Source organism: Globicephala melas, chromosome 11 (genome assembly GCF_963455315.2).
Source record: "Globicephala melas chromosome 11, mGloMel1.2, whole genome shotgun sequence".
Classification (NCBI taxonomy): Eukaryota; Metazoa; Chordata; class Mammalia; order Artiodactyla; family Delphinidae; genus Globicephala; species Globicephala melas.
In genome coordinates this window covers 33,156,809-33,184,626 of record NC_083324.2, presented here as the reverse complement: position 1 = coordinate 33,184,626, position 27,818 = coordinate 33,156,809, and the positions used below count along the sequence as shown (strand labels likewise).

Here is a 27,818-nt window from a genome sequence, read left to right as displayed (position 1 = left end):
ACGGAGCAACTAAGCCCGTGTGCCACATCTACTGAGCCTGCACTCTACAGCGCACAACTACTGAGCCCACGTGCCACTGAAGCCCGCATACCTGGAGCCCATGCTCCGAAACAAAGAGAAGTCTCCGCAAGGAGAAGCCCGCGCACCGCAATGAAGAGTAGCCCCCTCTCTCCACAACTAGAGAAAGCCCACGCACAGCAACAAAGACCCAACGCAGCCAAAAATAAAATAAAATAAAAATAAATAAAGTAAGAAACAATGGTACTGATGAACCTAGTTGCACAGCAGGAATAAAGAGGCAGACATAGAAAATGGACTTGATGACATGGGGTGGGAGGGGGAAGCTGGGGTGAAATTAGAGTAGCATCGACATGTATACACTACCGAATGTAAAATAGTTGGCTGGTGGGAAGCATCAACATAGCACAGGGAGATCAGCTCGGTGCTTTGCGATGACCTAGAGGGGTGGGATAGGGAGGATGGGAGGGAGGCTCAAGAGGGAGGGGATATGGGGACATGTGTATGCATATGGCTGATTCGCTTTGTTGTGCCACAGAAACTAACACGGTATTGTGAAGCAATTATACTCCAATAAAGATTTAAAAAAAAACACAAAGAAAGAAAGTATCCACAGGAAAGTTTTGGAGCTATTTAGGAAACCGTTGTTCCAGAAACATAAGATTACAGGCAATGCCCGAACATGAGAGTAGATTACAGAAAGTTCACATTGAAATCGGTTGCATAGAACTGAAGAGTGAGTCTATGTCCCCAAAGAAAATGTCCTTGAATTATAGACAATTATCTAGGCTACCTACTAAAGACTAAAGATGGATGACACTGTTAAGTAGTGGGAAGGCTTCTTTCTAAGATGTATGAATCTACCTGGTCTAGGGCTGCCTGCCTCCAGAGGGCAGAAGGCCTATGTGCAGGGCATGGGCCAGTTTAAAACTTTACTAGTGCCACTAACGTTGGCTCAAGGCTCATAGTATCCCAGGAAGGAGGCAGGCTGCTGGTCCAAGGTGAGAAACTGTAAATGTATGCAGGCTAGGAGTAGACCAGCACTTCTCAACCAAGGGTGATTTTGCCTTCAAAGAGGACTTCTGGAAATATCTGGAGACATTTTTAATTGTCACAAGTGGAGGATGGGGACTGTTCCTGGCACCTAGTAGGTAAAGGCCAGGGATGCTACTAAACATAGGACAGCTCCTGCAAAAAAGAATTTACCAGCCCAGTGTCAGTAGCGTTGCTGTTGAGAACCCCTGGACTAGAGCAATACTTGCCACAACTATTCCCTCACAGCCCCCCTGCATGGAGGCATGAAAGTGTTCAGGGGAGAAGAACACAGAGCTGGCAGGAAGAAGGGAAAGAGAGGGGCGCCTATCTCTACCACTCCTATAGCCAATCTAAACCCAGTCCTGTAAATTCAGCTCCCTACGGGTCTCTTGAAATCTTCCACTTCTCTCCATCTCCACTGCCACCATCCTAGGACAAGCTCTCCCTACCCGAGAGACTGCAGCAGCTTCCTAAGTAGTATGCCCACATCCAAACCTACCCTCCACACAAAAGCATCTGTATGGTGTGGTGGTCAAGCATGTGGCCAGACTACTTGACAATGCTGAGAGGTTCAGATCCCACTTTTGCTATGTGACCTTGGGCTAGTTATTTAACCTCTTTGTGTCTCTGTTTCCTCAAAAGTAAAACGAGGATGACAACAGTACTTCTCTTAGAGGATGTTGTGAAGATATTGTTTATATTTTCAAAGCTCTTCAAAAGTTTCTGGCACATGGAAAGTAGACTGTAATTGCTTTTTATTATTTCCAAATCATAATCGGATCATGTGACTTCACCCCAATGGGTTCCTGTTCTTAGGATAAGTACCAACTATCTGACCATGGCCCCTAAGGTCCTGGGTAGTCTGGCCTCTGCCATCCCTCTAACCTCAGTCAATCCTGCTTTCCCCCTTTGTCTCTGTGCTTCAGCCACACAGGCCTCCTGTGAGTTAATGGAGGGCATGTTTCTCCCTTCTGCCACAGGGCCTCCTCTAGAATGTACTCCCCAACCTGACTCCACTCACCATCCCTGGCTCTTCATTTAATGAACTCTCATCCAACACATCATGGCTTATCTTCAGGGAGCCCTTCTACTACCTTCAGGGCGCTCTCATGGCCCCAGAGACATTTCCTTTTTTGCACACTTATCCCAGCTGTAATTCTACACTCAGATTTCTAATCCTATAATTGGACATCAGATTGTTCATTCATTCTCTCAATAAATAACTGACTTCCTGGATGATTTGTTTTATGAATGAGTCAGTGACTGAACAGGCGACTGGATCAATGAGTAGGCGTGCTGAGCTTGCACCTCAGGCTGAAGTGCTGCATTAGAGCAGTTGCTGACCAAAGGTGCAATGTCTTCAGCTTTATGGGAACCCCAAATGCCCTGAGCTTGGATCTAAGGATGTTACCCATGGCCTGGAGGCAGCTGACTTGCGCTGTAGCCCAGGACCTCTAGAATGCTCTCTTTCCTCCCATCTGAAGAAATTCTTCCTTGTTCAGTCAAACCAACTTCCCTAAGCCTAAAGAATAAGGGAGGAATATTTTTTCCCTGTATATGGTGGGAGCAGGGGGCTATTTTCATTAGTCCTAAGACTGAGGCTGACTCTGAGAATGTCAGCTTCACATCTCTCTGGGGTCAGGGCAGCAGCAGTCATTCATGTTCAAAGGTCATTTGAAAAGCAACTGTTTTTTAAAAAAAATCACAGAATGACAGTTTTGTTTTAGTGTTTTGACTGTAGCATCAAGCAATCTGCTTCTTTTTCCAAAATTACTTACTATGGGAAATGTAAACATTTTTTAACAATGCTTTCTCAAATCATCGTAACAAATCTCACACACGTGACCACAGCACCATGGCCTTCCCCACTGTACTGGTCTGGGTTGTACTGGTCTGGGTTTGGCCGGAAACAGAATTCACCACAGATGAGTCCAACGAGGAGAGTTCAATGAAAGGACTACAGAGGAGAGGTGGGCAGGGTTCATAAAACAAACGCGTTGAGGCACCCAGAAACTGGCAACAAGGGGTGGCTATTACTGCAGCTCGGGCTGAAGGGGCAAAGGAAAAATGAGTTAATCCCACTGCCACTGGGAACCATGGATGGGGCACTGCTAAGAGGAGCTACAGTCATGAGAGAAGTCCCTACTGCCAGAGATGTGGCCCCAGTGCAAGCAGGGAACAGGGAGGAAATTCTCTAGCCTTTTTCTCTTCCCACCCTCCCATCTCCTGCAGTGCCTCCCATAGGCCCTGGACCCAAGCAGAAGTCAGCCAGCAGAGGAACCCCAGCAATGCACTATACAGGGAGCAGCTTCCCAGGGCACAGTCTCCCCTCCCAAAGAATGGAAGGGAGAGCAGAGAATAACCACTTTGCATACCCAATCCCATATTGCCTTAGAATAAAACCTTAGAAATGCACCGAAGGGAAAGTTTTACAAGAAAACATCCAGAGACAGAGCCAGGAAGAGAAAGAAGCACCAAGCTCAGGGCTCATAAAGTGAACACACTGACACCATTTTCAAAACAGAACAGAAAGACAATTTAACTTTTATCGTAACTGTGTGCTGGCACTAGCCTCAGTGTACTCTGCAAATCTCTTCAACTAAGCGAAGGGTTGGGTGTGAGTAACAACACATTCTCAAAGAAGTTGGCCAAAGCCTCCTGCAGGTTCAAATTAAGATCCCAGGGATATTGGCTTAACCCAAAGATCAAGTCAAACACTGCATTTCAATTTTCACCATCCCCTGGTTCCCAAATTCTGTCACTGGAAAACAAAAGAGCTTGGCAGTTCTTGACCGGCGGCTTGGCTTCAGCCTACAGTTCTCAATTGCTTTGCTCCTGAAGAACTGAGTGGCCTCCCCTCTACATCTCATTCTCTACGCAAGACTGCCAGAGCTGGCCCTATCTCCGCCCCCAAACATGCATGTGTGTGCCTCTCCCTGCCCCCCCCCCCGCCACCTATCTCTCTCTGCCTATCTCTCTCTGCCTATCTCTCTCTCTCTCTCTCTCTCTCTCTCTCTCTCTCTCACACACACACACACACACAAACACACACTCTCTTCTTCCCAGGGGCTCGGTCTGCCTCCTGCCCAACAGTCAAAATGAGAATCTAGCAAGACAACCACTATGTTGAGAAAATAAAGAAAATATTTTGACCCCTCTCACTTTATAGGGCACCAGGACAGGGGTAGGAAAGGGAGAGGAAAAAGGAAGAAGAGGAGAGAGAACATAAGGAAAAGGAAAGGAAAGGAAAGGAGGAAGAGAGAAAAAAGAAGAAAGAGGAGATTGGGTGGAAGAGAAGGCAGGGGTGGATAAGATCGGCGAAAGGAGGAAGAGGCAGCTAGCAAGAGTCAAATTTTCATCAGCATTCATTCATTCCTTTATCTAACTTTTATTAAGTACTTTCCAGGGACCAAGAACATCCAAAGCCCTCCCCACCTCCATGCTGTGCCTTGTCCTGTAAGTCTTCAGTGACTTGGAGCCTTTTGTTATGATGCCCTCTGTCACTGAGGCTGCAGATCTTGATGTTTCCCCTCTACATCCTCAGGGTTGAGGCTTCCCCTGATTAACAGCTACAGTATATTTTACCTTCACAAAGAAGATACTACAGGGAGGCAGAGAAGCCCTACAAGTTGGGATTTTCCCTGAGTCCTGCCCTTTGCAGTTCCGGCAGACAGCCGGCATCTGGGCCACAGTCTATTTCCCATTGATGCCCCTGCTCTGGAATACATTCTCCCACGTACGGTCCTCATTTTTCTTCTATCCTTTTTTTCTCTAAATGACCATTGCAAGAAGTGGTTCCTAGGAAAAGACCTAACTACCTAGTGGGCTGTGATGAAAAAAAGAACAAATGGAAAGGAGGGACAAAGGTAGAAAGTAAAAGGGGCATCAATTTATAGGGCTGGCTGGAGGACTGGCCAATTTCATACCCTTAATTTATAAGTTATAATTTAGAGTCGGACAAACTGAGGACCAGAGAGATCCAAAGGAACCTGCTCTTGGATTGAAAGAAGGACCACAACTGCCCCCTTTGACTTGCCGTACTTTAGGAGGTTGGAAGGCCTGTACGTTTCTCTTTCCCGTTTTTAATGGTCGATCTTCCCCAGCCCCCATGGAGCTGCTGCTGTGAAGATGGAGATAACATGAGGTATGGTGCTTGGAATAATTTAGACTCTACAATTCATAAGCATTTAGATTATTTAACTGCTGATTATGATTATTTAAGCTGAAAGATTATACACTCTAGCTCAGAAAATGTTTGTATTTCCATTAAAAACCACCAGGCCAAGGGACCCATTTGACTGACAGTTTTCACTATTAAACATATATGCAGTGCATGTTTTTGGCCAGAAGACAGTGTCTCCCCTTGCTTTGTTTTAAGATAAGGAAGCTGAGTTCAAAGGCCTCCTCCAACTAGCTCTCTTCCTGCCCCTTCCCCCCCATCATCACCCCAGCCTGCTGTCCTGCTTCCCCAATGTGAGTTGGAAGAAGCACCTGTTTGCCAACTGCCTTCTATTTAACCAAAACTGGTCCCACCATTACAAGACTTAAAATTCTTACAACAACATCCTGAGTTTTTCACTAGGAGACAGTGTGATGCAATCTGTCAGTGGTTAAAATCATAGAATGTAGTGTCAAAAAGACTTTGAGTTCCAGGCGTCTGAGCCTCAGTTTCTGCATCTACACAGTGGAGGTAATAATACTCCCCATCTCACAGGAGGTGACATACTCAGCCCCTGCCTGACATGTAATAAGCACCTAAGAGTTGTTCACCGGTAATATTAATCCCATTGGCCAAAGTCTGCATGCAGTAAATAGTACCTATGCCTGGGCTAGTTTAATTCTCTGAAGACACTTTAATCAAAGATAGTACAATCCTTAGGGCAGGGAGAGTCAAGGGTTCTTGATTCTACCTGACATGAAATTTAACCACTGATTCTTTCTCTGTAATAGTTTGTGAGACACATCTTTGCTTGGCTCATATATTTCACATCTGAAGAGTTTTATGAAAAATAAATGCAATGTACAAAAGTACAGGAAAATTCGGCTGTGGTCCTATCAGAGAGGACAGTGTCTTAAACCAAGCAGTCATTTTTGGCTTTTGGCAAAAGTTCCTACATTCAAATAGAGTTCCTTAAGAGAAGAAACAAAGAAGATTCCAGCGTCTCCTAAATATTATTCACGTTTCAGATCACTTATTTAGCAGATTTACTGGTAGAATTCCACATTGAAAGGAATTGTGGAGATCATCGCTCTGTCCCCTTCCTGGGGATGGGAATTCTCTCTATAGCACCCAGAGCAGGTGATATCCCCCTCCACCCAGGATTTGCTGACATACCTCAGGAACAACCTCAAAAGGCTACAGAATTCTGACTGGTACAAAGCACTGAAGGAAGGCCTTCCTCCCCTTAAAGGACGATTGTGCTCTAGCACAATCATCTGAGGCAGCATAAATCAAGTCCATTTCTTTTCTCTCATGTCACCCCTTTAACAGCTGAAGGGAGAATCTGCCTCTTGGTCTTCTCTAGACTAACACTCCTCGCCCATCAGCTATCCCAACCATGATGAGATTTTTCAGCTATTTCCAAACCTGTTCACTCACCACATGACCCTCCCATAGTTTACCAACACTAGTACCCGGAAATGAACTCAGATATATACTGGACATGCATGCATACAAGTATATATCTGTTAGGAATACTATCTCTAAAAGTATAGTCGCAAAGTTATTTTTAAGTGCTCAGTGAGATAACATACCAGTTGTCACTTTCTTTCCATACTCTGTTTATTTCAGCAAAGACTGCTAGTTGCCCCCAATACCCCACCACCCCTTTCCTTCCTTGGGTTCCCTAAGTGTTAGCTGGACATAGAGCCACCCAGCTACAGTCTGCATTTCCTGCCTTCTGGCACCTAAGTGTGACCATGTGACAAACAATTTCTGTTCACTTAGAACACTGGCTTAGATCGGTGCCTAAGGTGTAGAACAGTCCTTGCAAGCAATGAATGCTCAACAGCTATTTATCGAGTAAACTGTTAAATGACTCAGATGTTCGTGGATGGTATGTGCAACTTAAAGGGCAAGGAGATTCTCCCTTCTCCTTTCTCCTGTCTGCTTGCTGGAATGTGGATGGAACGGTTGGAGCTGAGGCAAAAACCTTGTATCATGAGATGGACACCTCTCATGTACAGAGAATAGCAAAGCTTCAAGGCAGAAGGAGTGTGGGTCCCTGGTGACTATGCAGCCACTTGTATGAGCTTCTGGAATGTGGGGTTTTCTGTTCCTCGCATTGAAGCTAATTAGACCATTCCACTATTCTAAAGTTATTTTCTTTGTAGTTAAGTTTTGCTTACCCACTTTATGTACAGCAAGCCTCTTCTCTTCCACTAAAGGCCCTAAGCCACCAACTTCAGCGTTACAAGAGAGAAACAGAAATTTTGAGTGGTAAGCTACTGTCCATCACGTGACTGCCTGCAGCTCAGACCACAACTGCTGTTTAATAAGCAGTTCTTCTCTCTGCCACCCGTCCTCAATCACTGCAGGTAACTTAGAAAGCTGAGACAAGCTTCACTAGTGTTTTCGCTGACTCAATTTACTTTTAGAATTTAGCAGGAGGTAAATAAGGACAGACAGACTGGGACATTCTAGGACACATTAACATAGTATTTAATATATAGTCTAAATTGTGCATGCCAAGGTTTTTCTAAACAAACCATTCATTGATTAGAGAAGGAATTGCACTGTAGCCGCCTCCCTATAAAAAACTGTTGAAAGCATGAGGTCAATTGGAATTTGAAGATGGGATCAGTGTATGCTAATTATAGTCAGTTTACCCAACATATTAATATGTCACACATTATACATATATGACTTCTACAGCTTATAAATCACTTTCTCATAAATGCATAATTTCATTCAATCTCCATAACATCTCTTGCAACTGAGTTTATCAATTTTAAGTAACAGTTGCCCTCAAAACTCCTCTCCCAGGCTCCATTTATCCTGTCCAAATTACCAGGCACTTAGGATTCCTTCCTAAAGAAATGTGATTTGTCTTTTCTCATGTTGGCATGAAGTAAAGAATAAATTGATTTTATCATTTTCTGCACCATGCTTCTCCTTTGAAGGGTACTTACCTAATGAGTGGCTCTCTCAAAAGACATCCTAGATCAAAGAGGCCAACAGGATAATGCCTTGGAATAAGCCGGGGTCTTACCTCACTGTAAACTTCCTAAAATAGCCCAGTGTATACAAAGGCTTCTGAGGCTATCTAGAGAAGATGTCTAAAATGCAACAATACCCAGTAAATTAAGATGGATATCACAATGTCATCAGATGAGATAAAGTACAGAGGTCCCCTTAAAATCTTTACATAAGTATGAGAAATCACCTCAAAAAGTCTAAAACATGCACTTCAAATTACGTAACTTTTAACCAGCTCTCAAAACCCTTATTCATTCAGTGTTTAATACTAAATGGAACATATCAGTTAGCCTGCCTGTCTGCCTGTTAAATTACTATGCTAGTTTAATCGTCTGAGCAAATGCACACAGACAGATTTTAAGTACAGTATCTCATGGCCTTCAATTCCTTTTAGCTACAGATATCAAATTCACCTGCCACAAATTAAATAATTGAGCTTTGGTTACTGGAATGTAAGCTCATTAACCGGCATTAATAAAACCAAACATATAGAATGATGTTCTTAATATTATTTTGATTAAACCCTTTAAGTAGAAGCAAGTGTAACAAAGATGAACCATTATGAAATGTTTTAGTAAGAGGTTTTAGATTTTTTTTAAGTAAAAGCATAATCTTATACACAAGGGAAGGAGAATATTATGTTCTCGTATGAAAATGTATGGTTGGGAACTGTTAGTTCCTTCCGGTGTGGGAATAATGACTGGCAGTTAGAATACAAAGCAATGAAGATCAAACTGGAAAAGGGCATACTGGGGGGAAGAATGCTACGCAAGACAGAGTCAAAGGCTCCCTTTGGGCTCAGTTCCTAAAAGGCTTCTCAGACTATAGGGAGTGACAGGGCATGTCCCTTTTTACCCCAAATAACCATGACGGTCCTTACCTATGGAAGCAGATTTCTAAGTGGGATTCCAAACTCCTTTGGTTCCACAAGAAGCTACTTTATTCATCTACCTATTCATTTATTTACTTATTTATTTGTTCATTCATTTCCTTCACTCATTTTACTAAAATGCAAGCTGGATAAGGGCAGACATTTTTGTTTTTCCACCTAGAACAGTACCTACCACATAGTCGGTGCTCAAGAAATATTTACAAATTTTTGAACTAATTCATCCTTTCATTCCTCAAATGCAGGATTTATAAAATATGGAAGTACAATCTAATTTTGTTAAAAAATAGAGAGCATTTGTAAAGGTATATACCAAAATGCTACCAGTATCCACCTCTGCATGGTAGGATCGAGGTGGTTTTGTTTTTAAGTTTTGCTTCTCTGTTTCTTTCTTTTTTTTTTTTTTCTAAAATGCACACTTTTACCCAAACAAATATCTAAAAGGCTGGCTGTCCTGTGGATGGGGCTCAGGTGAAATCTATGTAGCTCTGAAACAAAAACCAAGACAAGTAGGACGATTCCATGGAAAGCCACTTCAGTTCCATCTAAGGACAAATGAGCTACCTGCATGAGCCGTGGAACATGAACCACCACCTTATGAGCCCGTGACTTCCAAAGGAAGTGGTCTTCACCAGGGCCTGGTGATTTCCTTATTAGTCATTATGTGGACAGGAGTCTGGCTTACGTAGGCTGGAAGGTTGGACCCAGCTGCTTTCCAATACTAAAACTCCGTGCCATTTAATTTTGCAACGAATTTAACAGACACCACCTCTTATTTCAAAATCCCCTTTTATGTTTCAAAGCACTTTTACATATGCTGGTTTACATAATTTCAGTTCAGTATTAAAAAAAAAAAAATCCTGTCCCTATAACAATTCTATAGAGTAGGCAGGGCAAGTATTATTACCTCCATGTTACCAAAGAAAAAACTGAGGCAACCAGAGAGTGATCTCCTTTAACGTTATGGTTCAGTTATAAGACCACGTCTTCTTTCTCTTGACTCAAGGCCCCATCCCTCTTTCCTCTAACACCACAGAGCCTCTCCCTTGCTACCAGGGTTGGGAAACTGGGTAGACTTGCCTAAAGCTGCTTGCACAATGCCTGTCAGTTGAATGAAAACCAACAGCGCCTGGCACAGAGTGACAGCAGATACAGTGATACATCCAGCTGACTGCTCCCACTAACTTACACTGATTTGGTTAATGCCAAGTAACCAATATGTCAACTCAGCTTAAAAATCAAGATTGACCAAACCATTTGGTTGACTTGAACAGCTGAAGAGGCTGATAAAGTTAATTGGGGTTCTCAGTCAATGTAACTGCCCTGCACCTGTGTCCCCATACTCCTGGGAAGAAGCCCACTGGTAAGTGGGGCTTCTAGGCCAGTTAAATAGTGAATGAGGTCCATATTGGGCTTAATGAAGCAGGGCTTTGTTACTTTTACCAAAGGAATTAATAGGAATTTTGTATTTATTTTGCAGTGGCAGCAGATTAATAAGCACTTGGGCAATAATGTGGCAATTCACCAAAAGAGGTCTTAGTGAGGTGCTATCTGAAATCATGAAATTAAGTAGGAAAACATACGGAAAAAGTTTATATGTTTTAGAAAAATAAACCCAAATTTTAGATAAATGATACTCTTCACAAAGTATATTAAACAAATGACATATTTTCATTGGCTGATAGCGCCATTTACACACATATATCATTTTCTGTGTGCCAAGCCCTGCTCTGAGTGCCTCTCCTCACAACCACCCCACGAAAGTCATCATAGTTGGAAACTGGAGGGTCAGCGTTGTTAAGGTCATTTTCCCCCAAGTGACACAGCCACCAAGTGGAAGCAACAGGATTTCAGCCCAGCTCTGATGACTCCCAAACCAGCATGCTTCACCATTACTTGTTCTCTCAAAACATTGAAAGTATATGCTCTTTTTATAAACAGGAAATAATGAAAGTTTCCTTATAATGGCATAATAAATCACTCCAGGAGCTGTAGAGTTAACTTGGGAACAGCTGCAGAACAACGAGAGAAACGAGGCTGAACTTGACACATAACAACACACAAGGAGGCAGAAGCCGGATAAGTGAAAGAGAAAGAATAAAGGCTGATGGAATCAATGTACTGGTATTATTAATAAATTATTGATCACATCGATAATGTCACAAATGCTTGAAATACTTTTCTTCCTAAGTACATAAAATCCAATCTCCAGCATTCAATCTATTCACTGCTTCAACAAACAATTACTGAGCACTGTTCTAGGCAGCATAATTACTGAAGTGACTCAAACAGACAAAAGTTCTGGACTCGGTGGAGGTGACATAAGCTCCATGAGAAAATGAGGTAGTAGAAAGGGAGCCTGATTAGATTTTGGTTTTAATCCTGGCCAGATGTCCTTAAGCAAGTTACTTGAAATCTCGCTGAGTCTCAGTTCCCTCACCTCTAAACTGAGGATAATAATATCTGTTTTTATTATATCATCTTTTATTAGGAAAAATGAGAGTTTATAAGTGGAAATAAAACTACTTATTCTTTGGTCTTGGAGAAACTGAGGTAGTTGACGAGGAATAAAAGTTTTGTCCTCGTTATTAAATCCTTCAAAATATTTCATTCCATATTTTCCATGATCTAAGCTTCCTGGGTTTAATGTTAACCATGTGTAAGACTTGCAGGGTCAGGATAAGGTTACTCTTCCATACCTAGCCACCAATTTCAAAGTCTATGTTACAGGCTTAAGATGCCATAATTCTGTACGTTTCCCCTTACTGTGGAAGGAGGTTGGATTTAAATTATATTTTAGTGATTATTTCATTTTAAAACTTACAGAAGGAGATGCTGCTTCTTGCCTATTTTTTCAGAAACAGATCCACAGCAATTGATTACCTCTAAAATCTTTGAGTAATTACCTTTACTATGATTTTCCATGGTTATATTGTTTCATTGTAAGAACGAAATAAAAGCTAGGTGAAGACAGGTGTGTCACAGGCCTACAGGAATGACCACTGCCCGACAACCAGCTGTACCTTATTGATTAAATCAAAGACATTTATTCCAGTCTCCCCTCAGCCCTTACCTACCCAAGGAGACAGGGGGGCAGGGGGATTTCCAAGCCTGTTTTTATCGGCCCAGCAAATCAGAGTCCTGCTTTCTAAACAAAGAGGTGCCAACCTTGAGACTCTATGAACACCAACACAAGCCAGGCATTGTACACAAGTGAGAAGAATATAATTAGCAAAGTTATAGTCACAATTAGGAAATACCTCCTCAGAAAAGTTTCCACTTAACTCTGAGCAGGACTTAAATTACCATTGTGCTTAACAAGGCCTCTGTCCCTTGGCCAACTCAGACCTTTTCGGCAGATCTATTCGTGCCGTCCACAAAACACAGAGGCACGAAACCTCATGTTGGATTTTTTTTTTTTTTTAATAACAGATGTGAGACATGTGCAAACTGGGATGTGGAAGCTATAATTCAAAAAAATAAGAAGCGTAGTCATGGAAATAACTAGTCAAGTGTTAGCTAAATTATTATTTCTCCAAGCTTTCTTCCTCTTCTCTAGCCTTCCCTTTCTCATCCCTACAGAGAAGTCAGACAAGAGAGAGTAGGAAAGCAACAATGGGTACTCACTTCATCTCCAGGATCTCCTCCAGCTGTTTTCTCCTCTCTATCCGGAGGTTGGCCAAGTGTGCTTCTTTTTCAGCCAGAGACTGCTGCGTGGAGGCAAGGCGAGCCTTGGTGGCGTCCAGTTCCTGTCTGGTCTTCTCCAGTGCATTCATCAGTTCCTCTATCTGTAAAGCACATGGAACGCAGTGTGTTATTTCTCCTCCATTCAAGCGCAAGGCACTTCGTGCTAGACTATGTTCTGACAATAGACACAAAGGAATCAAAGCCATCCTTGAACGGGGCATTGTATCTTGGCATCCACTCTTTCTTTGTCACTAGTTAAAAATAAATATTTCAAACACAAGAAGTGTCCAAATTTCTCAAGGTCCTCATTCAATTGGATTATCCACTAACTTTTATAGAAACTATTTAACATATTTATTAGAAGTGGAGGGAGAGTGGCTTGACCCAACTTCAACCTGTTTGGCAAAAATCTCAGATACTGCCTCACTTCAGTTGGCTGAAGGCAACACTCAAAACGCATTTTGCCCGGCACAATATACTTCTGTGTGTAGGCCCCAGAGTATTCTGACAGGAAGTATTTCAAATTCATTCATGTTTTAACCTATCAAAGCCTTGTTTGGCAAAAGCGGTTTGGTGTCCAAAGGGCCTCAGGGGCCTCCCTCTCACCTCACCTCCCTGTTTCACATTCAGGAAGCAAGGTTTGGCCAAAGGTAAACAGAATTCCAGCCACAAAAGGTTCAAGTTTGGTTTGCCCCTGAAGTTTGAGAGGGTTCTAAACTTGAAATAAATGACATGTAACTTTTATAGGGTGCTAATACACCATAGAAATAAGCCAGACTATCAAATATCCAGGGTTTTCAGCCAGGTCCCAAAAAATTGGACCAGGGAGCCCCCAAGGCAAGGCCTTATCCTCCCCAAACCACTGGAGGCTTTTAAAAGCCAACACACAACCATGAGGGCTGATGTTTATGGTTTTGTTCCAGAGACTTCCGTGGAGCAAGCTGGTGAAATGCCATCTCTTGCACAGATGCATGCTGCATCCACCCTGCTGATTTAAAACCATGGTTTCAGGAAGTTTCTAGGTTCCAGGGTTGATGTTTGGGTCACCCCTTCCAGCTGAACTTGGCAGAATGGGATCATCTATCACCAAAGTCAACAGAACGCCCTTCAAAACTTGTCAATGATATGTTAAGTTCCAATTCATAAAGACTTTCTACACAATTTCTGCAGTTTTACATGGAATGTATTCAGAATAAGCATTATAGTTCACATCCAAGGTAAATTACAGGATTTTAAGATTCAGGAAACCCTCCATTTTGCCCTGATAGAAGGAGGAAACTTGATGGCCATGTAATGTAAATAAAAGCTCAAACCAAAACCAGTTTAAAAAGCAAGGAACATAAACGATAACCTATGAAAGTCACAGAATTACACATGTTTAATTGTAGGATAACTAGCATTATTCTTTAACTTCAGAAATATACAAAATTTAAAAATTAAAAAGCAATTAAACTTTTTAGTTTCTCATATAAGTTCATAGAATATCATAAATATAACTAGAAGCAATACTTGACGAGGCTGAAGCAGAGGTGGTTTTTCTTCTTCTTTTATTTTGTCTTCTTTTTTCCCCTACTGTTGATATACTCAATAGCAGTGTTTAAAAAATATATATTAGTATTATGGTCATTCCAAGTGTGCCAACTCAGACAAAGTCTACCTGACCCTCCATATGGGATGGCCTTTGTCCTCACGACCCCCTTTCCTTTCACAAATTGTTCTTTATCCCAAATGTACTATTTATCTCAGAGAAGAGGGAGAGTGTTGAGGATTCTCACCTGCTGAATCTCTTTCTCATTAATTGAACTGACCTGCTTGCAATCTACAGACACAGTATGCTACTCAGTTGGGTTTCCAAGTTCTTAGTTCACCTGCCACCTGACTCCTTAGGGCAGGCACTAACTAGTTTTATATTAACCCAACTTTAACAATTACACCTTAGAGTAATGACTTGCAGGCTTCCCTGGTCATTTCAGCAATAATCACATGGAGAAAACCTGGACACCTGAGAGATGTAATGCAGACTTTCTTTGACTGATGGAGATGCTTTTGGCTTCCAATGTCAATAATTCTTAGTTTGAGGTGAGACTGCTATTTTCAACACCTTGGAAGCAGAATCTCAAAATAGCTTCCCAGGCCAAGGCCTTTCACTGCTAATTCACCTGACCACTGAGGACTGCACACTGGACCACCTGGGGCACTGGCCTCAGATACACTGTTCTAGTCTTCGCACAGCCACTGTTTCTACCTGTAACTTTGTGCAAATAAGCACTTGATTCTTGGCGTCTCATAACACCTGCCTCCATCTCCCCCCTCCCCACCAGTCCCCTCTCATCAAGAGGAAGTGCTTCTTATTCTTGCTACCCCATGGAAACTCTACCTTTGCAGGCCACTGGTACCTTCCTTCTTGCCATATGTCTTTTCTTAATGTGTAGTCTGCACAGCTAAACAGTTCCCCAACTTCTTCCCCTCATTTGAAGGAACATTTTAGCTGGCTATGTATATGAAACCTATGCCTTAAAAACTACCAGATTTGAATCATGTCTCCATCACTCACTGTATGACTGACACAAGTTCCTTCATCTCTTTCAGCTTCAGTTTCTTTATCTGGAAACAGGAAATTATGTTGCTTATTCTATTAGATGTTTATGGATAGTAAGTGAGATGATGTAACCTATACATCATTTATTCTAACTGATATCAATAAAATAACACTTTTTCTTATAATAAGGTACACTCGTACAGAATCTAAAAGATACAGATATGAAATTTTTAAATGTTTCTTTTTATTTAGGTTAAATGACATTCTTTTTAGCTAAGATCACCCAAAATCCCACCACATGGAGATAAACACTCTAAACAGTTTGTTTTAATTTCCCCGTCTCTCTCTTTCTCTATTTGTGTGTATGTATAATTGAGATGCTATATATAATTTTCTAAATAGTTTTAAATAAATGTATCATTAGAAAGTTCTCCTTCTCATTAAATAGTCTCTCTGAAACATGGTTTAATGGGTGAGTGGGGCTGTATCCATTCCCCATTTTCCTAAAAGCCAACCCTTCCCTTGGGCTCTCCGAAGCTCTCCTAAATTAGTAATCTATCTCCCCTGTTTCTTTTGCCAATTCTTCACCTTCCTGCGGTCCATAACTAGACCTTTCCCCTTATGACTCTGTCCCAGAGACATTTTCCTCATCCATGTGGCTCCTCAGAAGGAGGATTGAGATTTGTCTCCACAGCTCTCAACTCTGATACTTTTCCACCCTTTGTCTCCTTTTATTCACTTAACATCGTTCACATATACTGAACCAACCATTGATTACTTCTGTTTGGATGTCATAATATCACTTTAAACTCACAATGATCCATGCACACATAACTAAAACCAAATCCCTACCAGCCCTCCCAGCCCTCCCAACCTGCCACTCCCGAACACATTGGTAGCCCTGACCTTTTCTCAGTCACTCATGTTTAAGATCTCAGAACCACATTTGTCTCTTCCCTCTTTTATTTCCTATTCATCCTCAAGTCTTGTAGCTCTGTTTTAGGAATACTTCTTGGACCCATCATCCCTTTCTACCATGAGTTTTGATGCTTCAAGCTTGGATCCCTTCCCTTCCCACATTTCTGATAGGATTGAAAATAAGTGGGTGTGCTTGTGTGTATTCCTAGCCTTTGTCTCTACCCCTACCCTAAATAAGGACATGGCTTTGCCTCATCAGCTTCTCCCCTACCACAGTTATCTCTCAGCCAGTTCTGTGCCTGGATTTTAGGAAATGGGTAGCAGAGTGAACCTGTAAAACTGAGTGCAAAAGTATAATACTTTTAAGGGCAGGCTACAGTGATTTATATAATAAAAAGGAAGGAGATACAAGTGAGAAGAGAAAGAGGAATAACGAGCCTGGAGATTGGGGACACAGAGGTTTTGTTTTGTTTTAAGGGCAGACTAAGTTAATTGAGAAGGAAGAGAAAAAGGGAAGGGGAAAAAAGTTGCTAGGAGTTATTCCTCGGGTCCCTTCAATGTTTTCCAAAGATACAGATTGAAGGTTAGACTTCCCTTTTGATTTTTTTCAGCTGTTTTGACTGTGTGTCTCAATGTGACTTTGAACTGGGCCCTGTGGATTTGGGATTCAAAGATGTCTAACAGGATTTACTGTTACAACTCATCTCCCTACTGTCAGGAAAATATGCCTAAACCATCAATATTTTGTCAAAAATATCAACTGGTCTGATTCCAGTATCTCAAGGGGCTCCTGAGATACCCAAAGTAGTTGTCTTCAGACTGTGTACCCTAGTGTACCAGGGGTTCCAAAAAGGCATCTGGGGGCTGATTGACAGATCAGTGGAGGGGGAGGAGGAGTGTGAATGAGCAGAGACCTCCGTCCACTATCTCACACTCAAAGGGAGTTGTTCTACTTTGTTTTATAGATAGCATTCCACTTAAGATTTAATTTGAATTTTTAAAATTTTAATTATTTTGAAATACTGAGAATGGTTAAAATCATGGATTACGAAAGCAGACTGTACTAATAATACCTGCTTTACCACTTTTTAATTATAGAGCCTTGAGAAAGTGTCTGAGTTTCCTCATCTATAACAATGGTATGTCTCATAAGCATTACTGCAAGTATTAAATGAAGCAATCAAAGTAAAGCTCTTAGTGCAGGGACTGGCAAATATGAAAACACTTAGTACATTCTTAACGTAAGAGATAAGCACAGCATAGTGGTTACAAACAGAACTTAGGAGCTAGCCTACCACTAACTATCTGTGTCCTTCTGAGTCAGTTATAAAAGTTTTCTGAGCCCAGGTTTCTTCCTTGTGATGTGGGAACGTAGCTCAAAGGGGTTTTGTGAAGATTCAATGGGTTAACGTGTGTGATGCCCTAAGAACAATGCCAAGTACTTGGTGCCACAGAAGTGTCAGATCTTGTTAATAAAGTGCCAGGAAGTATTCAACCCATTTTATGTTTGCTTATTACTGAATTCAAGATTTTGTGCTTGGTGTCACCTACCGTCAACCACACACACACGTACACACACCCCTCGACTGCCCTATACCAACCCCTCCAATTACTGAAATCGCCTCTCCTTTAAGGCTCTGCCACAGGGCCCTGGTCTCCTTCACAGGTACAGTGATTAAATCTGGAGCTCTGAAAACGGGCAGACCTGGATCAAGTTTTGGCTCCACCAACAGGATCTCTGTGACCTTAGGACAATATTAACCCAATGCTTCCTAAACTCTGTTTCACCTTTGAATCCTTTAGAAAGATTTTTAAAATCCTGATGCCATGGTAACACTCCTACCAACTAAATTAAAGTGTTTGAGGGTAGGAGTCAGGCATCAGTATTTAATTAAAGATGCAGATGATCCCAAAGTGATGCCAAAGTGCAAACTTATCTGGGAACCCTGGACATTTGCTGACCTTTCTCTTAGCCTGAAGGTCCTCCTCTATAAAATAGGGAGAAGACAGAAGTTACCACACAGGATTGGCATGAGTATAAAGGGAGATAACACCCATAAAGCATCCAACCCTCTCTGCTAGAAACCCTGGAAGTGTCCAGTGTGTGACAGTTACCACTGTCCCTAGTATGGGTTCCCGGCCACATGATTTTCACCCAACCCAAGTGCCTTCAGTTCTTACCGTCTGCACCGGACTTTCTTCCACCTAATTAAACACCACTTCACATTCACATTCACTTCACGTTCACTTCACTGCACAACTATTTCATGTGTGTGCTTAGTTGCTACAACTGGATTGTAATCCCCAGAGGGCAAGGACCACATCTCCGCTCTCTTTGTGGAAGGCCCTTCAGCCCCGACACAGAACCAGTGTCCACACTCAATAAATACCTGAGGAATGAGAGGAAGGGGAATGCAAAGATGTGATTCTGAAACACCTTCCTTTGAGCCACTTAGTGCAATGATGGATGAACTGTAAGTCTGAACTTGATACTTTCCTACCCCATCCATCAGTGGTCCCCTTGCCATCCTCACCAAATGCCCTTCAAGTTCTTGCTCTCTGTTTGCCTCAAGCACCTTCTCTTTGCTATGGGGACAAGAGGGCTCAGTTACTCAGCCCCTGAATGGATGGAACCCCTATGCTCAGTGCCACCCCATCAGCCACCAAGAGCACCCAGGAACCCGTGAGTTTCTAGGCGGCACAATAAAAATGTCCCAGGCCTTGAGCTGGGGTCGAAGCAAGCAGCTTTTAATCCTGCTCTGCATTCTACTCGCTTTTTGCCCGGGACCTGGGAGACATGCAGTCCTTTCATCATTCCACCACTTCGTCTCGCTGGGCGTCTCCTACGTGCCGGGCATTCTGCTAGACGCAAGCAACAGGCTCATCCTCAGAAGCTGTCTGGTTTGGCAGGCAAGTTTGAATCAAACAACGTTTTAATTACAATAGTGATTTAAAAAAAAACAAAACCCGTTAAAGGAAAGGACTGAGTGATGAGCAAGAGTTAAACCAAAGCCAGTCTTGCCTGAGGCCTCACGGCCCACTTCCCTAAGGCAGGTAAGTGGGAGCGGCCTGCTGAAGAGGAGGGAAACAACATGTGCTGGGGGGCCCAGGCTGGGGGCCATGTGGTTCTGTTCATTAGGGAATTGCTACTTGAAGCATCACAATGATTATGAGCCAATAAACACTTCTGAGAAGTCCAGCAGGAAAGCAACCCACGTGTCTCTATTCAACACAGCACTTGCTTATTTTGGAAGCATATCTACTGATAATTCACCCAACAATAATATTTCCTGGGGGTAAAAAAGTTTTAGAAAGGCTGTCTTATTCCTAAAAGGCCATCCTTGATGAAAAGAGATTCACAGCAACCTCAGAAATCTTCTATAATACTTAACATGTTCCACTTAAAAGAATTTCCTAAAAGGTCCCCAAATATGGTGAGACTGGAATTCTGATCCTATATCTAGAAAACTAAGATTACTTTTTTTTTTTGCGGTACGCGGGCCTCTCACTGTTGTGGCCTCTCCCGTTGTGGAGCACAGGCTCCAGACGCGCAGGCCCAGCGGCCACGGCTCACGGGCCCAGCCTCTCCACGACATGCGGGATCCTCCCCGACCGGGGCACGAACCGGTGTCCACTGCATCGGCAGGCGGACTCTCAACCACTGTGCCACCAGGGAAGCCCTAAGATTACATTTTAAAATATATATATTGGTTTGGTGTTACATATCTAGAACATAGTAATTAAAGGTTTCTTCAAGCTAGATGACTACTTGGTCTCACCAATTAAACTAAACAAAAACCCCTAAGTAACTGTGTGTCGTTTCTGATTTTATTAGTCATCCTATGTGGCAGATTATAAAAATTCTCTTATAAAATGGTTAAGGTACAAGGACTATTCAAATGTATTTGAATAATTCTTAACTCTGTACACTTTAAGAAAAATGAAGCTATCAAACGAATTTCTAAAGGGTCTAATGCTTACACCCAGCTCTGGAGAAACTGTCAAAACTTTTAAAGTGAATAGTGGAGCTTTAACACAATAAAATAAAAAACCTGTTTAAGACCTTAAATCATTAACATGTGTCGACTTAAACTTACACATACATTTGTGTTGTTTAACTAAATATCTGAAAACCAGCTTCTCTCTCAGTTATCTGCCAAGAGCCCCACTCCCTGTTCTGTGTGTTTCTTCCTGACACGTGGCAACATCCAGTGCTTTTCAAGAGGCTCACTTGGCAAGAGCTGATCTTCAAATATTTTGATAAAACAGTTTGTTTCTTAAATTATATGTCAGTATTGAGTTAGTATCTATTTTGTGTTAATGATGTGGAATTTTAAAACAGCTTTTAAAACCATATGTTAAAAAATACACAGGCTCTTCTGCCTTTCCCCTTAACCATCCATCCTAGTTTTCTGTCTTCGCTACATCCTGAGTGCAAGAGGATGGTAGTTTTCAGTCTGCACCAGAACACAGAGCCAAGGAAATCCCCGTATCCCAGGTTACAGCAAAACTGGAATGTGAATTGGTCCTGTGGGAATAGCTGGGACTTGGCCCAGCTCTGCTCTGGGCACAGAGGAGGTCACACTAAGATCAGAAGGTAAAGATAAACGCTGAAACCCTCCCTCCTCAACAGCAACAACTTCTTAGACAGTGATGCTGTGGGCCGAAGGATCTGTTAAAACAAGGACTACTAATCTTATTTTTCCAATTACTCTTATCTGACATTTCTATCTCCACCTCCCTCCCACCTCCCCACTGCTGCCTTAGAGTGACACCTTTTGGAAAAGGTTGAAACTGAAAATCCCCAGATTGCTTTCTGCCTGGACCTGGCTACCCTTAAGATTGTGTTTGGGATTTGTTTTTTCCTCACTGAAGTTAAACTTCTGGGAGCTTTGCTTAAAAGTGTCACCTCTGATCCTTCAGCTGCAAACAAATACCCACATCAAGTGAGAGTGTTTGGGCTTGAGCTCTTCGATTCTGACTACAATTTAAACTCCCCCTTTTCCCCCTACTCCCCCAAGGCTTACTGACAAAATTTCACATCACAATCAAGGATGGATGGAGAAGAAATGTGTAAAATACATACATTCTGACTGAACAGATTCCGTGCTGGAGTACAGATGAGTAACAGTTTCTCCAGAAGGCCCTTGAGCACTCTTCATTCCAGATCGGATTTGGCTCAGTGGAACCTCCCTGAGAAACAGGCTGTGAATATACACTTCTGTGTATGTCTGGTGTAGATACTTACTGAGCAACTGGGAGGCATTTTTACTTTACGTGTGCACAGTTCTGCAGCACAGCAAAGAGCTGGTTTTTTTCCCTAACAGAGTCTCACATTCTTGAGAAGCAGTACAGAGAGTGGCTAACTGTGTGGACTCTGAAGCCAGAGGGCTTAGGTCCCAAACAAGATCCAGCCACATGCTGACCGTGAAAAAGGTACTTGAGCTCTATGTACGTCAGTTTCTTTCTCTGTAAAATGTGGATAACAGCTGCACCTCCCAGAGTCCTTATGAAGAATACCTGACTTACAATAGTTACATGCTTGGCACACAGAAAGTGCACAGTAACCTGTAATCATCAACAGTGATGTTAGTTTGAACACTAGCTCTTACTTTTCAGCCTATGAGAGGATGAGTAAGCAAGAGAAAGTGCTGAATTTCCATTTTCTTACATTTTCAGAAAGACAACACTTTTCACCTTCAATGGAACGGCGAAATTTTTTACTCAGAAATCTATTTATAACAAACCAAATTAATCACCCACAAAATATGCTAAATTCCAAACACAATTATAAAGGAACTCATGAAGATATCAGAGCAGCATGGTCCCATAAAACTTCCTGCAATGATGACAAGGTCCTAATTTGTACTTTCCAATATACATGCCACTGCTACATGTGGCTACAGAGCACTGGAAATATGACCGGCACCACTGAGGAACTGAATTTTTAATGTTATATAATCTTAATTAAAATTAAAATTTCAATATCCATATGTCTAGTGGCTACTGTATTGGAAACAGCCAGAGCATCGAAATTTTACAACTTTTATTGTCCAACGGTGATGTTTAGAAATTATTTCAATTTTTGTGGAAAGTGTTTCTTTTTTGAACATATGAGAAAAACTTTTTAAATTCCTTTACATTCAGTGTATCTTATGAATTAGCATTTGACCCAGTGATTTCACTTTAGGAATTTATTCTAAGGATATAATAAGGGATGTGTCCAGAGAAATTTATTCCAAGGATATAATAAACATATTCATCAGTGTTGTTTATAAAAATCAGAAAAATTATGCATGTGTGTATATACATATTATATGTATAGATATACACACAAACATAAACACAAGTACAAACATATACAAACATACACATATGTACCCTCACCTTTCAAAGAAATTAGTTAAATAAATTACGGTGTGTGTGTGTGTGTGTGTGTATGTGTGTGTAAGTGTTGCAAAGAAAGTGGATAGTAAATTGCAGGCATCCAATTGTTGAGATGTTGGTCAGACATTAAATACTAAATAGAAAGATTTAATGGAAAAGAAAGATGTTCATGAAATCCTAACTGAGAAAAGCAGGTTAGTAAATGATAAATACAATACAATCCCAACTATATGTAGGTTTCTAAATGAAGATTCATAGAAAAAAAGACTAGAAGGAAAGGCATCAAAATATGCATAACAGGTTTGTTTCTAAGCTTAGAGGTTTCAGGTAATGTATTATATTCTTCTTTGTACTTGTTGATGCAAATATGAATCACTAATGTAAAAAGAGAGTAAGTTTTAAAAATTGCAACCATAGCTATGAAACAGAAACAGACTCACAGACATAGAAAACAAACTTGTGGTTGCTAAGGGGGAGGGGAGGTGGGAGAGGGAAGTATTGGGAGTTTGGGATTAGCAGATGCAAACTATTATATATAGGATGGATAAACAACAAGGTCCTACTGTACAGCACAGGGAACTATATTCAATATCCTGTGATAAACCATAATGGAAAAGAATATGAAAAAGAATATATATATATATGTATAACTGAGTCACTTTGCAGTACAGCAGAAATTAGCATAACATTGTAAATCAACTATACTTCAATAAAATTCAAAAAAGTTTTTTTTACAGTTGCAACAAAGGAAGGTCTGCAGAGAAAGTACTTCTGCTCCCACGGAAAAATTAGTTGCTGGTAGACCATGGCCTCCAAAGGATAGTAATAAAGCAGAAATCCAGAGCAGGGTGGGGCCCTCTGGTGGCAGCTATGGTGGCAACTACTGTCAGCCAAAATAACCTTAAGACAGGCCACACTTTGTAGCATGGTTTCTTTGCCCCGACAGTCACTTAGATTTATGCTGATTATAATCCGGGTTCACCAGGGAGTGCCTGAGTGTTAGTGACTCCACAGCTGTCAACAGCCATTCCTGCCACCTCCACCCGGCCCCGCAATGTGCTTGAATGTTGCTTCATTCATTTCAACTTGTTCCCTAATAAAGTTCCTATGCATTTTCAAGTCCAGTATGGTGGCTTGCTTGCTTGTTTTGTGCGTGTTTAGCATTTTCTAATTTTATTATTGTTATTATTGTTTTGATTCTGCAGCACCCAAAATAAGTTGGCAGGCCCTGCAAAATCAGAACCATTTGTCCATGCCACTTAACCACTTCTATTAGCAAGGTTTATTCATTCCCATTCAACAAATCAGGGCAATGCCTTCAAACAGATCTTCTTTCTTGTGGTGTAAGGATAAGCTGAGGCAATTCCAAGGAGGAAAAATGAAAAAGAAAGGAGGCTTCTTTTACTCCGAATTCTCCTGCTGGCTTAGCTCTGCAGGAGGTACCTGTTGATGATGGCAAATTTCAATCAGGCCAAATGAGGCCTGCCTCCAAGCCCTTTCCTGATCCCCTCAGAATCCTTGCGCCGCAGTTCCATCTACCTTGAGCAATAGGTAGTGGCCTCCCTGTATGTCAAATGCATCCTTGAATGGGTCCACCGGGGCATCTTCGCAAACACACAGTAGATTGTCAACAGATGATTGTGGGTGGGATGCAGGGAGGGAGAAAAGAAAAGAAGCCATGCTCTAGAGAGGTAATCATTACGTCTGATTTAAATAATGTGGTTTCCTAAATCCCATTTGATCCTCACTTACTCCCAAAGGAGCATACCACTTAACTGATGGATAACTCAAACTCAAAAAGGGTAAGGGATTGACCCAAGAATTGCAGATGGCTTACTCTTTACCAGGATTTGAATCTGACTGTCGAGTACAAATGTAAGGGGACAATTGTTAGAGGGAACTACATATACTGAGAGGATCTGGGAGGAAACTCTGGGCCACGAGACCCTCAACAGCAAGGAAAGACCATGGCTCATTATCCTCAGTATGCCCAGGCCTGGACACAACATCTAACATACAACAACTGTGTGCCCTATGCTTTATTTTAAAAGATATAAAACTGCCTCTCAAAATGTATATGCCAAACATAGTGAAATTTCATTAACTTGATAAAAGTGCATTTACTAAAAAATCTACAGCTAGCAGTCGTGAAAGACTGCTTTCTCTCTAAGATCAGAAGCAAGGAAAGGATACCTGCTTTCACCCCTCTTATTCAGCATAATATGTGAAGTTCTAGATGCTGCAATAAGGCAAGAAAATAAAAGGTGCAAAAATGTCAAAGGAAGTAATAAAACTGCCCCTGTTTGCAGATGAAATAACTGTTTATGTAGAAAATCCTGAGAAATCTACAAAAAACACCTAGAAGTAATAAATGTGTTCAGCAAGGTTGCAGGATACAATATCAACACACGAAAGTCAACTGCATTTCTATAAGCTAACAATGAACATGTGGAAACCAAAATGAAAAACTAAATACCATTTACAATCACTCCAAAAAAATGAAACATTTAAGTATAAACTTAAAACATGGATGGAATCTGTACATGGAAATTTACAAAATTCTGATAAAAGAAATCAAAGAAGATTTAAATAAATGGAGAGATAGGAAGTGTTCATGGATGAAAAGACTAAACATAGTAAAGATGTCAATATTTCCCAGATTGATCTATAGGTTTAATGTAATTTCCGTCTAAATCTCAGCAAGTGTTTTATAGATATAGACAAGCTTATTCTAAAATTTATATGGATGGGCACAGGTCCTATAATAACTAAAACAATCCTGACAAAGAAGAATAAAATGGAAGGAGTCACTCTACCCAATATTAAGGCCCACTGCATAGTTAGAGTAACCAAGACAACGTGATATTGGCAGAAGGATAGCCACATAGATCAGTAGAACAGAACTGAGAACACAGAAATAGATTTACTGTGATAATATTATATCTCAGAGATAAATGTTCAAGTGATGTTTGACAAAAGAGCAATAAATTCAATGGAGCAAAGATAGCCTTTTCAACAAATGGTGCTGAGCAACTGGACATCCATAGACGAAAAAAAGAAAAGAACATTGACCTAAACTTTATACCTTGTACAAAAACAAACTGGATCATGAACTCAAATGTAAAACATAAAACTATAAACCTTTTAGAAAAAAAACTGGAAAAAATCTTCTGAATCTAAGGCTAAGCAATGAGTTCTTAGAACTGACACCAAAAATCACAAACCATAAAGGTAAAGATGAGTACACTGGACCTCATCAAAATTGAAAAATATTTGCTCTGTGAAAGACCTTGTTAAGTGGATAATAAGCCAAGCTATAGACTGGGAGAAAATATTTGCAAAACACATATCTGACAAATAACTGGAACTCCCAAAATTCCACAGTAAAACTTCCAAGACAATTAGAAAACAGACATAAAGCATGAGCAGACATTTTGCTGAAGAGGACATACAGACAGCAAATAAGCACATGGAAAAATGTTCCATATCTTTAGCCACTGGAGAACAACAAATTAAAACCACAATGAAACATCACTATACGCCTATCTGAATGGCTAAAATAAAAACTAATGACAATACCAAATGCTGGTGAGGACACAGAAAAACTGGATCCCTCATACATTGCTGACAGGAATATAAAATGGTGCGACCGTTCTGGAAAACAACTCGGCAGTTTCTTAAATCTGCATGCAACTACCATATGACCCAGTAATTGTACTCTTTCTATCATTTATCTCAAAGAAATGAAAACTTAGGTTCACACAAAAACCTGTGCATGATTGTTAATAACAGCTTTATTCACAATAGCCCAAAACTAGAAACAACTTGGATGTCCTTCAACTGGTGAAGGGTTAAACAAACTGAGGGGCATCCATGGAGCACTACTCTGCAATGAAAAGGAACAAAGTACTGATAAACCCAACAACTTGGAGGAATCACCAGTGAACAATGCTAACTGAAATAAGCCAGTTCCTAAAGGTCACACCCTATATGATTTCATTTATATAATGTTCTTAAAATGACGAAATTACCGAAATGGAGAACAGATTGTTGGTTGCCAGGGGTAGGAGATGGATATAGGGGAGTAGTTTAGGACAGTTATAAAGGGCAACATGAAGGATCCTTGGGGTGCTGGGACTGTTCCATACCTTGACTATATCATTGTCAATACCCTGATTGTGATACTGTCCTACAGTTTTGCAAGATGTTACCACTGGGGGAAACTGGTGAAGGGTATACAAGATCTCTATTATTTCTTAAAACTGCAAATGAAGCTACAATTATCAAAAAATAAAAGGTTTAAGTTCTTCAAAAATAAAGAACGTGCCACGTGTGTTAGGCATTTACCTCCACAGGAGAAGGACAGCCAGGGCAAATGCTGGGGGAGAAGAAGGGAGATGCTCACATAAGGTCAATGAGCCCACTCCCATGCTCTTCAGGAAGAATCCTCCCCAAAATGTTACAGCTTAGGAGGATTTCAACAGAGAATATTCGTGCTGTAAATGACTTCCATCCCCAAGGACAACTACATACCCAGGTAAAACCATCAGCATTCAGAACAATGGCTTGACACCTATTGAATTAGGATACAAAATCGACTTCCTCAAGAGTCAAATGAGAAAAATGTCATGATCCTAGTCCCCTTTTTATAAAACAATCACATATACACACAATAAAACTTTTTAAAATTTATTTATTTGTTTTTGGCTGTGTTGGGTCTTTGTTGCTGTGCGCGAGCTTTCTCTAGTTGCGGCGAGCGGGGGCTACTCTTCGTTGCAGTGTGTGGGCTTCTCACTGTGGTGCCTTCTTTGTTGCGGAGCACGGGCTCTAGGCATGCAGGTTGCAGTAGTTGTGGCTCGCGGGCTCAGTGGTTGTGGCTTGCGGGCTCTAGAGCGCAGGCTCAGTAGCTGTGGTGCACGGGCGTAGCTGCTCCGCAGCACGTGGGATGTTCCCGGACCAGAGCTTGAACCCGTGTCCCCTGCACTGGCAGGTGGATTCTTAACTACTGTGCCACCAGGGAAGTCCCACAATAAAACATTTTTAAGTGCCATGTTCAACAATAGCTTAGCTACTAGTGCATCATAGGCTTATCCATAAAGGCCACCGGCAGGTAGCGGTTTCTTTATAATTATAATCCAGGTAAGTAA

The 27,818-nt window shown here is 41.3% G+C and overlaps 1 protein-coding gene across 12 annotated transcripts in view; it reads right to left on the bottom strand.

The window, feature by feature from the left end:
* Nucleotides 1-27,818, bottom strand: part of ERC2 (ELKS/RAB6-interacting/CAST family member 2) — a 962,565-nt gene that overhangs the window by 384,127 nt on the left and 550,620 nt on the right. For all 12 annotated transcript variants that reach the window (XR_009565841.1, XR_009565842.1, XM_060308008.1 and 9 more), the window contains one exon: nt 12,768-12,928. Coding sequence is in view for 10 of the 12 variants with exons in the window: in XM_060308008.1 (XP_060163991.1) it covers nt 12,768-12,928 (161 nt within the window). In the remaining 2 variants the exon portion in view is untranslated. The remainder of the gene's footprint in view (nt 1-12,767; nt 12,929-27,818) is intronic.